At 39.9% G+C, this 13,308-nt stretch overlaps 1 protein-coding gene and 1 long non-coding RNA gene across 10 annotated transcripts in view; one reads left to right on the top strand and one right to left on the bottom strand.

Annotated features, from left to right (window-relative positions):
• Nucleotides 1–13,308, bottom strand: part of LOC115210341 (nesprin-1) — an 870,646-nt gene that overhangs the window by 773,656 nt on the left and 83,682 nt on the right. Inside the window, exon 1 of one of the 9 annotated variants that reach the window (XM_036502467.1) lies at nt 11,895–12,063. The exons of the other annotated variants lie outside the window; for them this stretch is intronic. Coding sequence (XP_036358360.1) covers nt 11,895–11,958 — 64 coding nt within the window. The 5' untranslated portion in view covers nt 11,959–12,063. Of the gene's footprint in view, nt 1–11,894; nt 12,064–13,308 lie in introns of those variants that run through there. 9 annotated transcript variants of the gene reach the window in all.
• The window catches only part of LOC118763117, a 274,270-nt gene continuing 273,585 nt past the window's right edge, over nt 12,624–13,308 (top strand). The window contains exon 1 of the long non-coding RNA XR_004998870.1: nt 12,624–12,765. This is a non-coding gene — a long non-coding RNA (uncharacterized LOC118763117). The remainder of the gene's footprint in view (nt 12,766–13,308) is intronic.

Here is a 13,308-nt window from a genome sequence, read left to right on the forward strand (position 1 = left end):
ACAGAAATTCTTTTAAAGTATAGTAGCATTCTTTAAACTATAAATGACCATCATACTATGGGAGAAAAGAACTACTAGGATCGTAACTACTATGACAGTTACATAGTGTAACATACTATACTATGGTAGAAACTATGATGATAGTTATATAGTAATAGCATAGAATACTATGATGGTAAAGTAATCATATAACGAACAGCAATTAATTTCTTTTAACTAGGTTTTCATTTAGATTCAATGTTTTTTTAAAGCTTTTAGATTGAACAAATTTAGATAATGAGTAATTAAACTAACATATTTCATATCAGAAATAAATAAATCCAGTATATTTTGTTAGAGAAGAAATTTTCCAGTAGTTAGTCATATTTACTCACAGATGGTTGGTTCAAGTGAAAAGCATGAGAAAAATTTACTGAGGTGTAGGGAGATAAATATTGATTATAATTCATCATTTTCAGGCCAATCAAATTCAAATTCAATTGATCTTACACTATTGGTTCATAAACCTGTTTTATGACAGAACTCCCCACCAGAATCACAGAACTCATACCTATGCTTTGTAGACAACTCTGACTACTCTAAATTTTATTATGACATTAAATAAAACAAATTGCTTTCAAAAGAGCAAATTTATTCATATATTTAAAAAAATATATATATAATTTACTATTTTGAAAATGATGAATAACATTTATTTTATCATAATAATAATAATCTTTTCTACTAAAGGCACAAGGCCTGAAATTTGGCAGGAGGGGATTAGTCGATTACATTGACCCCAGTGTTACACTAGTACTTAATTTATCAACCCTGAAAGGATGAAAGGCAAAGTCAATCTTGACGGAATTTGAACTCAGAATGCGAAAATGAATGAAATGCCACTAAGCATTTTGCCTGGTGAACTAATGATTCTGCCAGCTTGCCACCTTAATAATAACCCTTTCTACTGGAAGCACAAGGCCTCAGATTTGCGGGAAGGGATTAAATAGATTACATCAACCCCAGTTTGTAACTGGTACTTATTTAATCAACTCTGAAAGGATGAAGGTGAAGTTGACGTCAACAGGATCTGAGCTCAGAACGTCGCAATGGACGAAATACCGCTAAGCATTTTACCCAGTGTGCTAACGATTCTGCCAGCTTAATGATGATGATGATGCTGATGATGGTGATGGTGATGGTGATCCTTTCTACTGATGGCACAAGGCTTTGAAATACTGGGGGAGGGAACTAGTCAATTACATCAACCCCAGTGTTTCACTGGTACTTAGTTTATCGACCCTGAAAGGATGAAAGGCAAAGCCGACCTCGGTGGAATTTGAACTCAGAATGTAGCAATGGGCGAAATACTGCTAAGCATTTTGTCCAGTGTGCTAACGATTCAGCCAGCTCGCCTCCTTAATAGTGATAATGATGATGATAATAATAATAATAGTTTCAAATCAGGCAAAGGGCCAGCAGTTTTTGAGGAGGGAGAGAAGTCAATTACACTGACCCCAGTACTTGACTGGTATTCATTTTATTGGCCCCTGAAAAGATGAAAAGCAAAATCAACCTTGGCAAATTTGAGCTCAGAATGCAAAGACAGATGAAATGCTGCTCAGCATTTTATCCAGCATGTTAATGGTTCTGCTAGTTTCCCACCTTACAATAAATTGTCAACTATAATATTCTTGTGTTTTTCTCCGTCACAACATATGAATGAGAAAGGAAGGGGCGATAGATAAATAAGGAAGGAAGGAAGGGGTGATAGCAAACTGGTAGTGGGAGTGTTTCAATTCTGTGTGAGTATATGTCGTCATCATCATCATCATCATCGTTTAACGTCCGCTTTCCATGCTGGCATGGGTTGGACGGTTTGACTGAGGACTGGCGAGCCAGATGGCTGCACCAGGCTCCAATCTGATCTGGCAGAGTTTCTACAGCTGGATGCCCTTCCTAACGCCAACCACTCCATGAGTGTATGTAAAAGGGGAGGGTATATGTGTGTGTGTGTGAAAAATTAAACAGTGTTTCAAATCTGTGTGAGTATATGTGTGTATGTGTGTATGTACAACGGAAGCATGTGAATGTTTGTATGTGTGAACCAGCATTCTTTCAGTGACAAATGCTGATCCATGTCACATCTCAAAAGACAACCACAAGATAACATTGAGAAGTGTATTAATTTGAATTACATTCTGAGTTGAAAGGCTGCCAAGCCAATTTTACTTTCCATCCTTTTGGGGTCAATAAAATAAGTACCAGTCCTGTATTGGGGTCAATGTAACTGACTAGCCACTCACCTCCGAAATTTCAGACCCCATGCCTATAGTAAAGATTATTATTATTGAGTGAGAGAGCAGTGCAAGCCATCAAAGTGAGACTGGAGTACAAATAGGCAAAGCCCAATATACCCATCATGAATACCCATCTGATTAGAGTACACCAGGCACAAGCATCACAACAATATGTGTGTAACATGGTGATCTCATATCAAAATAAACAGTACATGACCTTGAAGGTGGGGACCAGTTAGAATTTTCTTCAGGTCGAGTGTCCCATCCTGCTCAAAAGGTCCCTGAATAAGGCTTGTTTAAGGATGATGAACAAAACACCCACGTTTCCAGAGGTGAATTATTCAAATCCCAAAAAATTCCTCTCGACACATGATTATGATGCTTCCCCACTACTTCTGCTCATAATCAGAGATGCACATATTGTCAGCCACAAAGGGACATGCTCAACTGGTTACAGTCAAACAGCTGACAAAACAAATCTGTGGTATCGAGCAGAATATTTGCTGTAGCCCATCTTTTATACCAAGACAAAGGCAGGAAGCTGGCAGAATCATTGGCATACCAAAATGTTTAGTAGTATTTCATCAATAAAATAAGTACCAGTTATGCACTGGCATTGATTACCCCCCCCCCCACTATAATATTGACAGTGACACAGTATTAACACATTGATACTGAAACACAGTAATGCATCAGATTTGAAACTTAACAGCGCATAACTATTGACACATAACACATTAGTATTGAAAAATAATCATATAGCTAAGATGTAATCAAAGATGAATCTTGAAGCAGAAACAAGAAACTACACAGACATTTTCTGTCTGTATACTAAATAACACACTGAAGAAATATCTACATCTAAATGCTGTTTGGTCTTTACTTATCTGTACACACCTGTCGTATATACTATATACAGTTACCTTCACAAACCAGCAAGTATTTTTCATAGGTAAAATAGGGCATACGTGAAATACACAGTTGACATGTTTGATAGAATGCTTTTATAATTGGTTCCTCATTCTTAATAAATACACAATAGTGTGTGTGTGGGTGTATGGGTGTGTGATTGAATGACTGGAGATAATAAGAAAGAGCAAAGATAGAAATGTTCGAGTGAATTAGGTTACAATGATCAGCTGAAAAAGTTGTCATTTTTTAGCACAAAGACAGCTTCGATGAAGAAGAACCATGATCAAAATCCTTCTGGCCATGACTGTCCTATAAATTTTTCTCAGGTATAATGCATCTAAGACAATGTCATTTAATGTATGTATGCACACGCATGCACACAGATTCTGAGAAAATACTGGCAAGACTATGTTATCAATGAAGACATTCCAAAGAGAGAACCAACACAAGACCACTTAGTGAAATCATCACAAAACTAGCAGCTTGCATACTTTGGTTACAAAAACGATGCCATTGAAAAGAAGTTTTCAAATGGACACCACTGGAGGGAGAAAGACAGAGAAGAAAACTGAAAACTACATCGTGCAGAACATTCCTAACCAACATGAGAGAGGCCAGTATCATAGGATTGGATGAAAAGAAAACTACAGCCAACAGAAACCAGTGGCATCAACTTACTGCCTGATGTGCTCGAGAGCACAGGAAGAACCGATACTATATGCATGCATACATACATCAACCCATGCCAGCATGGAAAGCGGACGCTAAACGATGATGATGATGATGATATACAAGGTTGCAAGACGCAATGAAAATTTTCGGAAAATAAAAATAAGGAAGAAGTGGAAATTTTACCGGTGAGTTTGTTAAATTATGAGGCACAAAAAGAAAATGACTCTCCCCAGATACAACAGTATATATATATCATTATCATATAATGTCTACTTTCCATGCTGGCATGGGTTGGGCAGCCAGCACTGAGAGCGAACATTAAATGATGATGATGATGATGAGATATAATTTCTTCTTTCAGGTAGTCTCTTGAGTCTGAGAAAGACAATTCTACAATTTCTTGCTGAGCAACTTGCACAAATGATTTGTTATGATTTGTTTATAATGATCAAATGTATGTGTTGTACATTATTAGCTCATTACCTATTTCTTTATTACCCACAAGGGGCTAAACATAGAGGGGACAAACAAGGACAGACATAGGTATTAAGTCGATTACATCGACCCCAGTGCGTAACTGGTACTTTATTTATCGACCCTGAAAGGATGAAAGGCAAAGTCGACCTCGGCGGAATAGCTCATTACCTCCATCAAACTGACCTTGCCTGTGCCAGTATGCATGGTATGCCACACATGAGGTCTCAAAGTGATCACAGAGCAACATGAAAAGAAGCACCATGCTCAAAGACACAACACACCTCTCATCCTCATCCAGATTCAAAATAACAATCTTGCAATCACAAGTGCAACATCCTAACCACCAGGCCACATGCTCTCCCATACATATATGTATATATTACATAGATGTGTACAACACATATAGGTGCAGGAGTGGCTGTGTGGTAAGTAGCTTGCTTACCAACCACATGGTTCCGGGTTCAGTCCCACTGCATCGCACTTTGGGCAAGTGTCTTCTACTATAGCCTTGGGCCGACCAAAGCCTTGTGAGTGGATTTGGTAGACAGAAACTGAAAGAAGCTCGTCATATATATGTATATGTATATATATGTGTGTGTTTGTGCGTCTGTGTTTGTCTCCCCCAACATCACTTGACAACCAATGCCGGTGTGTTTACTTCCCCATCACTTAGCAGTTCGGCAAAAGAGATCAATAGAATAAGTACTAGGCTTACAAAGAATAAGTCCTGGGGTCGATTTGCAATCAAATGACTGAAACAAGTAAAAGAGAGATACATATGTGTGCATGTATGCATATTGGCAAAGCATGACCATAAAAGGTAGAGTGCTGAGAAAAAGAAAACCTTGTGATACTTCATTACTCCTTTTCATATCACATCCCGCTTATGTTACAGTGTCTCCCAGTCAGCTTTACGTTTTGTCCTTCCAAAGTTAACAAAATCAATAAGCACCAGAGAAAGTACTGGGGTTGATGAGAGCAATAGCCTAGCACGGCCACAAGCATATGTAAGAAAATGAGAGGTAGGGGTGTGCAAATATAGTTGTGTGGTTATTACAAGCTCAAGTATTTCCACTCCACTGTGTTGAACCCATCAGCCTGCACACGTGCGGACAGAAACATATACACATATTTGTAGGCTGGATGGGATGTAATAACATATATTATATTAAATATATATATATATACACAATAAATATGTAGATGCCCTTAATTGTAAACAAAAACTCCTTGACATACATTTACACTGAAACACAAAAGGTTTCATATAATAATCACATATCATTTACACTGAATGAAGAGAAATTGTCATTTAAACAGTTATAGGCCTTCATCGCTTATACACAGACAAGGGAGCCTCTACACAATTACTCGACCAGCTAGAAATAGCAGCTACATTTCCCTAAAATTATAGAAATTTATGTCTTAAAGAAAAAAGTTGTATCAGATAGGGCTGGAACACTTAGTAATGTCTGGTGAGCTCAACCAGAGATGAACCTAGGACTGGTTACCCCAAAATAATGGCTTACCCAAATGCAAATACAGAACAAAAAGACAAACAGGAAAATAAAGAAAATCAGCCTCTGTGAGGTCACTTAAATAAGCTAGAAACAACAGTCAAATCTCTTTCAAATTACATCCTACAAAACAGAAACACAGACTGCATATTGTAGCCCTGTATACATTATGCATAAAAAAGACAGGATAGTCATAGGCAGGATAGTCATAGGTCCACTAAATCAGGGCTGGTGTGATGCTCAAGAACTACACACACATACAAAATATCATTTCATACGAACATATTGCAAATAATATCTCCCTTCAACAATGCATGCACTTATGGAAAGAGTATCACACACACACACACTGACCCATGCATACGCAATTGGGGTCCCAATGAACAGCACCTTGCCCTTCACATTTGCTCAATTTGCAGGTATGCCCACCAGCATCAACTGATATCCAGCTAGACCACTTAGCTCCATTAATGTAATGTACCATAAAAACAGGGAAGTCAGAAAATACAAAATGGATAATTAAATATTTATCACAAGAGCGTTCAATCAATATTTATGTATTAATGGGTTAACAAAGATCAAAGTAGTATTTAGCTGTAACTCAGTGGTGGTTTCTTCCAAACTTTTCCCTCAGTATAAAATATCCTGCAAAAGAGTAGGTGCTGCCCATAATATAACATCACCATCATCATTTAACATCTACACTCCATGGATGATCCATGGATGTTCCATGGACATTTTATATATTTCCCTAACGTTGGGTTTCAGGTTCAGTCCCATAGCATAAAATCTTGGGTATGATAGTCTCAGGCCAACTAAAGCCTTGTCAGTGAACTTGACAAAAAAGCCTGTCATGTGCAAACAGACAGACAGATAAATAGATGGAGAGATAGATAGATAGATAGACAGATAGATGGATGGATAGATAGATAGACAGATACACGGATAGATAGATAGATAGATAGATAGATAGATAGATAGATAGAGATAGATAGATAGATAGATAGATAGATAGATATGTTTCTTTATTAGCCACACAGGGCTGCACACAGATAGAACAAATTACAAGGTAGAGCTTTTCTTTTGAAGGTTTAAAAAAAAAAAAAAATAAATAAATAAAAAAAAAATAATAATAATAATAATAATAATGATAATAATAAAATAAAAAATAAAATAAAATAAAAAGGGGGCGGTCGATCAAAAGGGATCGTAAAAGGAGAGAAGGAGGACAAAAAAAAGGGGGGAGTTTAAAAAAAAAAAAGGGGGAGAGGAAAAAAAAAATTGATCAATAGGGATCGTTATCACAGAAATGTCAATATGAAGTGTAAAGGGGAGGACAGGTGAGGTTTACCCGTGGAAAGAAAAGCCTACGGAAAAGACCACGGTAACCTCGGTCAATGAAGTCACATGTTATATTTCTTTTTTTTTTTTTTTTGCAAATAAGCAACTCTCTGTATTAATTTTTACGGTTCATAGAATCATAGTCAAGGTGGCTTCGTCATTCATACGTGCCATCCTTGCTACATTCACCCATCTTTTTTTAAAACATTCACTAGACAAAACTTGCCTCTCTACTCTCACTTTTTTCTTCAAGTGATACTTGAAGAAGTTGATGAGAGATTGACCAGAGAGGAAAGTGTTTGTCTCTAATCCTTTCAGACGCGTCCACCAGATACATTCTTTCGCCATAGCCACAAGTATGATAAAAATAGCTCTTCCTTCCCGTTTGAAGGAAGGAGGCATGACGATATTAACGATAGACTCGGCGGATAAACCGACACGTCCCACACGTGACAGCAGTCGTTCGACATAAGCCCACAGGTGGGAAATTGCTGGACACTGCACGATTGCGTGCAGAGCGGTTTCGTCGCTCTGCCCGCATCTCGGGCAGGTCGGCCCCGTGTTTCTCGAGCCATGCCTATAGAGCTTATCCCGAACGGGTAGCGCTTCTCGGTAGCACCGCCAGGCCAGGGATCTCTGGAGTTGTCCATAGGTCCCGGCCGGGCCGAAAGTCGTTTGAAAACAGGCGGGTCAGGTATTCCTCGTCGACGCCCAGGTTTGCCCCGAGCTCGTCGTCGTACCTCCCCTCCACTAATCCCCTATACAATGCTTTGGTTGTGTTGAAGTCACTCAAGGTCGACCCGGGACGGCAGAGTTGCTTGAGAGCAACGCGACACTCGCGGTGCCATTCGCCCTTCTTCGGCCTCTTTTTGATCCACGACTGTAGTTCGGTCATGGAGACGAGTTGCGGGAATGCGTGCCTCACAAACGGCGACCACACCTGTTCACCGTCGTCTACATAGAGCCGGAGATGTCGCAGTCTCAGCGCGTGTCTGCGCATCATCAACCACGGCATGCCCAGCCCTCCTTTTAACGGGTGTTGACAGCAAATGGATCGCCTGACCATCGGGACGCATCCTTTCCACAAGAAGCGGAAGAGGATGCATTCTAGTTTGGTGATGGTAGGGTCGGGACAAGGTACGACGGTCAGGCGGTAGTAGATGATGGACGCGATGTACGCGTTCACCACCTCCCGCCCGACCTTTTAGGGACAGTTTCCTCTCGGCCCATTGCTGGGCGAGAGTGACCACCCTACTCGTTATCCGTTCCAGTTCTTCTCCATTTGGAGGTCCGGACCGAACCAGACCCCGAGCAACTCAACCGGGCCGTCTGTCCAGCGTCCCACGACGGAGGTACTGGTGGACGGCATGGGTTTGCTTCTCCAGGTGCCGAGCCGCAAGCCCACTGACTTTTCCCGGTTGATTTTTGCTCCTGTCACCGCTTCGTAGTCTTTCAGTGTCTCGCCGACCCGCTCGATGTGCTCGTGGCTTGACACTATGACGGTGACGTCGTCCGCGTATGCAGACACGCTCGTCCCGCATCCTAATTCTCGCGGGATGCCCCTCAGAGTCGCCAGCTTCCGCAGTAGTGGCTCAAGAGTCAATACGTATAGAAGCGCCGAGAGGGGGCATCCCTGACGGACCGAACATGCAATGTCGAAGGGTCTCGATAGATGTCCATTTACGCGAATTACCGAACGGATGCCTCTGTACAAGGCAGCTATCCAGCCGCGGAAGACGGGACCGAAACCAGCCGCTCTCAGGACTGCCTCCAAGTATCGATGGTCTACCCTATCAAAGGCTTTCGATTGATCCAAGTTGATCAGGCCCCACCCATGCCAGGTTCGTTAACTACCCTGTCTATGATGTAGCGCATCAGATGGAGGTTGTCATGGATGCTCCGGCCCGGCACGGCGCACGTTTGTGCGTTGTCGACCAGTTTCTCCATGACAAGCGCCAACCTCTTGGCTAACACCTTTGTCAAAATTTCAGGTCTGCATTGAGCAGAGTGATTGGCCTAAAGTTATCTATAATGTTTCCCTTGTTTGGATCTTTCTTCAGCAGAGTTACAGCTCCTCGACTCACAAACCGGGTATGCTCCCGTTTTGCTGCCAGTTGCAGTATATACCGCTGCCAAGACGTCTCCAAACAAGTCTGGCATACAATAGTAAAATTCGTAGGGTAGACCATCCAAACCCGGTGATTTGTCCCTCGAGCATTCTGCCATCGCTTCCCCCTTCCCGCACTTCCGCCGCCGTGATGGCACCTTCGCAGCACCCTGCCTTTCTTGTCGAGAGTCGTGGCAGGCTATGTAGGTAGGCACTGAAGTCTACCCTACGTTCTTGCCCTCCACTCGTCCCGAACAGTCGGGCAAAATGCTGCTGAAGGCCTCACACATTTTACTTGGCTCGAGCAATTCGCGCCCCTGTTCATCTACCAGTGACCGAATGGTGGCTTTGTTGCCCTGCTGCGCCTCTGCCACCCGGGCCTCTCTCGCGGCTCCAACACCTTCGTTCCTTAGAGCACGCATCCTAGCTCTGACAGCACATCCTTCGTGTTTGGCGTTGAAGTGTTGGTCGAGGGCCAACCTCGCCGCCAAAACGTCGGATGCGATGCCGCTTCTAATTGCCTCTTCTAGCTTCTTAACTAGCTCACCCTCTACTCTATTTCTATCTATGGCTAGTGCTTTGCTGTACCTAATCGCTTCTGCTTTTACTGCTCTCTTGAGGGCAAACCACCATTAGATAGATAGATAGATAGATAGATAGACAGATTGATACATACATACATACATGCATGCACACACACAAACACATGAGTGTGTGTATATATATATATATACACATATGAGATATGTGTGTCATCATCATCATCTCATCGCTTAACGTCTGTTTTACCATGCTGGCATGGGTTGGATGGTTTGACTGGGGACTGGCAGACCAGTATGCTGCACCAGCTTCAAATCTGATCTGGCAATGTTTCTACAGGTGGATGTCCTTCCTAATGCCAACCACTCTGAGAGTGTTGTGGGTGCTTTTTACATGCCACCAGCACAGGAGCCAGTCAGGCAGCACTGGCATAGGCCACGTTCAGATGGTGCTTTTTACATGTCGCCGGCACAGGGAGCCAGTCAGGCGGCACTGACGACCCATGCATGAATGGTGCTTATTGCATGCCACAGGACAGGAGCCAGTCAGGCAGCACCGGCATCAGTCATATATATATATATATATATATACATACACACACACCTGTGTGTGTACACCTTTTTCATAGCAGCCACTGAGCGGTTGTGCTAAGGCACCTCCAACAATAGAGAGCAGTCGCCATATTCCCTTCCATATCGGCTAACTCTGATGAGCATAAAGTTATATAATCAAATTGTTACCTAACACTCCATTGTATTTTTTATACAAAACTGATTGATACGATCAGCCATGATTTATATTTAATACTATACATTTCAGATAATATGTGTGTGTGTGTATGTAAACATATACATATATCTCACATATGTTTATATATAAATATATACATCATTAATTAAATATATTCTGTTAGAATATTATGCACTGAATTTATAAAGATGCATTAATTAAAAAATTTTTAAGCTTTCATGTTTCATATATTTATATATTTTTTTAATACAATACTATTTTAGACATATATATCTTCGTGAGAAATTTTGTTTGATATTGAATTTCATGCTATTATTTCAAAATACAATATATATAAATATATACATACACACACAAACACATATAAATATGAACATATACACAAACACACACTCACATGCATTAATTATATAGTGACGCAAAGATATCTATACATATATATGTTTGTGTTTTTGAGTGTTCCCTTGACTTGATACCACGTGGGGGTTGGTAAGAGGAAGGGCATTCAGCTATTGAAAATTTGTCTCAACAAATACCACCTGACCCATGCAGGCATGGAAAAATGAACATTAAATGACGACGACGATGATGATGATGATGGTAATATACACACACAACCACTCAGAAATGTGGTGCTCCAGTATGACCATAGGTGTAGTGTCAAAAACAAAACTAAATATTAATTACTGAAGATACAGTACAAGGAACTCTAAACAGCAACTTGAAGTTAAACTATATAATGTTACTAAAACTGTCACAAAACCATTCACAGTGGGGAAGAATGTAGACAATTCTACCCCGGTACTTGACCGGTTCAATATGAGCCAAGAGGAAAAACCTCAAGTGGTCACTCAATTTGCTAGAAACAGCAGCAATGTCTGTCTTAAATGACACATTTTAGCAAATAGCATGTTAAATAATGAGTTCCTGGGTTCCCTTCTCATGTGATAAAGATGGGACGGTCATAGCCGGATTACCTTTAAATATAAGTTTATCTGATCAGGACTGATATGGAGCTATATACAGCAACGACAACATCAACAACAAATGAATTTTTATTTTTTCCAAGCCTGTAAATATGAGAAACAACGCTGCCTCCATAGGGATTTCAACCCATAACTTAAGCAATTGAAAATATATTATTTTTATTCAATCACAAACACAGGAAATTTCGAAAGTTCACAGGAAATGAGATTGTATTATATTTCATAATTTTCTCAAGAAAACATTAGCTGCTTCAAGCAGGAATTGAAACCTTTTCCTATATTTAAAAAAATCCCTATAGTTTTGGTACCTTACCTTTTAAATGATCGATCCTTGATTTAAAAGCTTTATCCTGACAGAAGTTAACAGATAGATCCATGATTGGAAAAGTATGAATATAATCCAAATAATCCACAGGTAATCAGTAAAATCCATACAAACAGCTGTAATCCTTGTCCAAATGCATTTTGTGTTATTGTTGCTGTTGTTATCATACAGTTGTGGTTATTGGTAGAGATGATGATGATGATGACGACGACAATAAGAACATTGGTGATTCTTTCTTTAAATGATAGTAAATATCCACAGGTTCAAATTGATATGAAATTCCTCTCAGCATATGTGAGTAAGTAATGCAAATAGATAAGTATGTATGCGTGTATTAATGTGTGCATATACATGTATGTGTGTGGGAGGGAGAGAGAGGGAGGGAGAGAGATAGTGAAAGAGAATATGAGAGAGAAAGAAAGCAAAAGAGAAAAAGAGACAGAGATAGAGAAAGAGGGCAAAAGAGAAAAAGATAGAGAAAGAGAGAAATAAATAGATATATAATGAATATAAAAATGCACTACAAAAATATAAGTGGGTGTGTGGGTGTGTATGTGTATGATTGGGTAGGTGTGTATATGTATGTATGTGTGTGTTTAAGAGTTTGTGTATTAGAGAGTGACAGAAGGAGAGAGAGAGGAAGAGAGAGAGTGGGAGTGAGAGGGGGTGAATATGAAAGCAAACAAATAAAGAAAATATCTGATATATAAATGCACTAGAAAAGCACTGGTGTGTGTGTATGAAAGTGTGTGTGTTTGTGTGTGTGTGGATGAATGTGTGCCTTTAAGCGAGGCACAGATAGATTGGTAGAACTATGAACAGAGAAAGATATAGACAGATGGATAAAGATAACAACACTGTGAGTAATAATTCTTTGTTATTATTGGTCTTCTTCTTCTTGTAATTATTTCTGTTTAACCCTAGGTCGGACCCAATGAAGCAAACCAGTGATCAAGGTGGTCCAGCAATGAAATACCTCATCTTAATTCCAAACATATTTTCTCTATGACTGATATTATCCAATGTGTATTTCTCTATTTCTCTCTCTTTTTTTTTTTATAGTATAATTTAATGGAGAATTAGCTGTTATTTCTACCATGATCAACTACCACTTAGACCCTACTTAGTTGGTGGCTTCTATTAATTTTGTATTAAAATCCGCCAGGTAATGAAAACCAAGTGTTTAGGTCATCCTATCTCATCCTGTTGTGACCAACAGGTGATCAACCTGTTCTGTTAATAACAATAGCAATACTAATATGAATGTTATGCTGTAGTGATTTTCACATATATTAAACACAATGTGTGTGAGTGTGTGCGTGTGTTATATGTGTGTGTGTATACACACACACACAGACACACACATATATAAACATATATATATATATGCTTGTCTATATAC

Source organism: Octopus sinensis, linkage group LG4 (genome assembly GCF_006345805.1).
Source record: "Octopus sinensis linkage group LG4, ASM634580v1, whole genome shotgun sequence".
In the NCBI taxonomy this organism is placed as follows: Eukaryota; Metazoa; Mollusca; class Cephalopoda; order Octopoda; family Octopodidae; genus Octopus; species Octopus sinensis.